General features: G+C 39.4%; 1 protein-coding gene across 1 annotated transcript in view; it reads left to right on the top strand.

Moving 5' to 3' along the window:
• The window catches only part of LOC106867121 (multidrug resistance-associated protein 1), a 37090-nt gene extending 36591 nt beyond the window's left edge, over positions 1-499 (top strand). The window contains exon 16 of the mRNA XM_052975255.1: positions 308-499. Coding sequence (XP_052831215.1) covers positions 308-493 — 186 coding nt within the window. The 3' untranslated portion in view covers positions 494-499. The remainder of the gene's footprint in view (positions 1-307) is intronic.
• Positions 500-526: the final 27 nt, after the last annotated feature.

Below are 526 nucleotides of genomic sequence, written 5' to 3' on the forward strand. Positions count from 1 at the left end.
TGAATAAAGATATATTCATACATTTGTATGTGTGTGCTTCTGTGCCACCATCGTTGTAAAATGGTGGCCTATGTTGTATCTGTTTGAGTTGCTTTTATTTCCATCAAAATGTGACTTAGCCATTTGATAAATAGGGAACAATAAAGCAAGTACCAAACCTAAATAAATACTGGTGTCAGTGCACTCATTTAAGACCTTTGACCGTGATTTCTGTGCATTGCCATAGTTGAAGAAACGCTTCAGCCAGTGAAAGTCCAGTGTCTAATTGTGAAGTAGTGAAACAGAATTTAACTTTTATTCTCAACAGGGATCAGTGGCCTTTGTTCCTCAAGAAGCATGGATACAGAATGACACCCTTAAGAACAATATTCTGTTTGGGAAAGAGTATGACCAGCCTCTGTATGATAGAGTCATTGAAGCATGTGCTTTGTTAGCTGACATTGCTCTCTTACCGGATGGTAGTGAGTCTGAGATAGGAGACAAGGTGAGTTAGCAGGCAGCGAACAGGTGTATTACTTTGATACCC

The sequence above is a fragment of the Octopus bimaculoides genome, chromosome 20 (assembly GCF_001194135.2).
Source record: "Octopus bimaculoides isolate UCB-OBI-ISO-001 chromosome 20, ASM119413v2, whole genome shotgun sequence".
Lineage (NCBI taxonomy): Eukaryota > Metazoa > Mollusca > Cephalopoda > Octopoda > Octopodidae > Octopus > Octopus bimaculoides.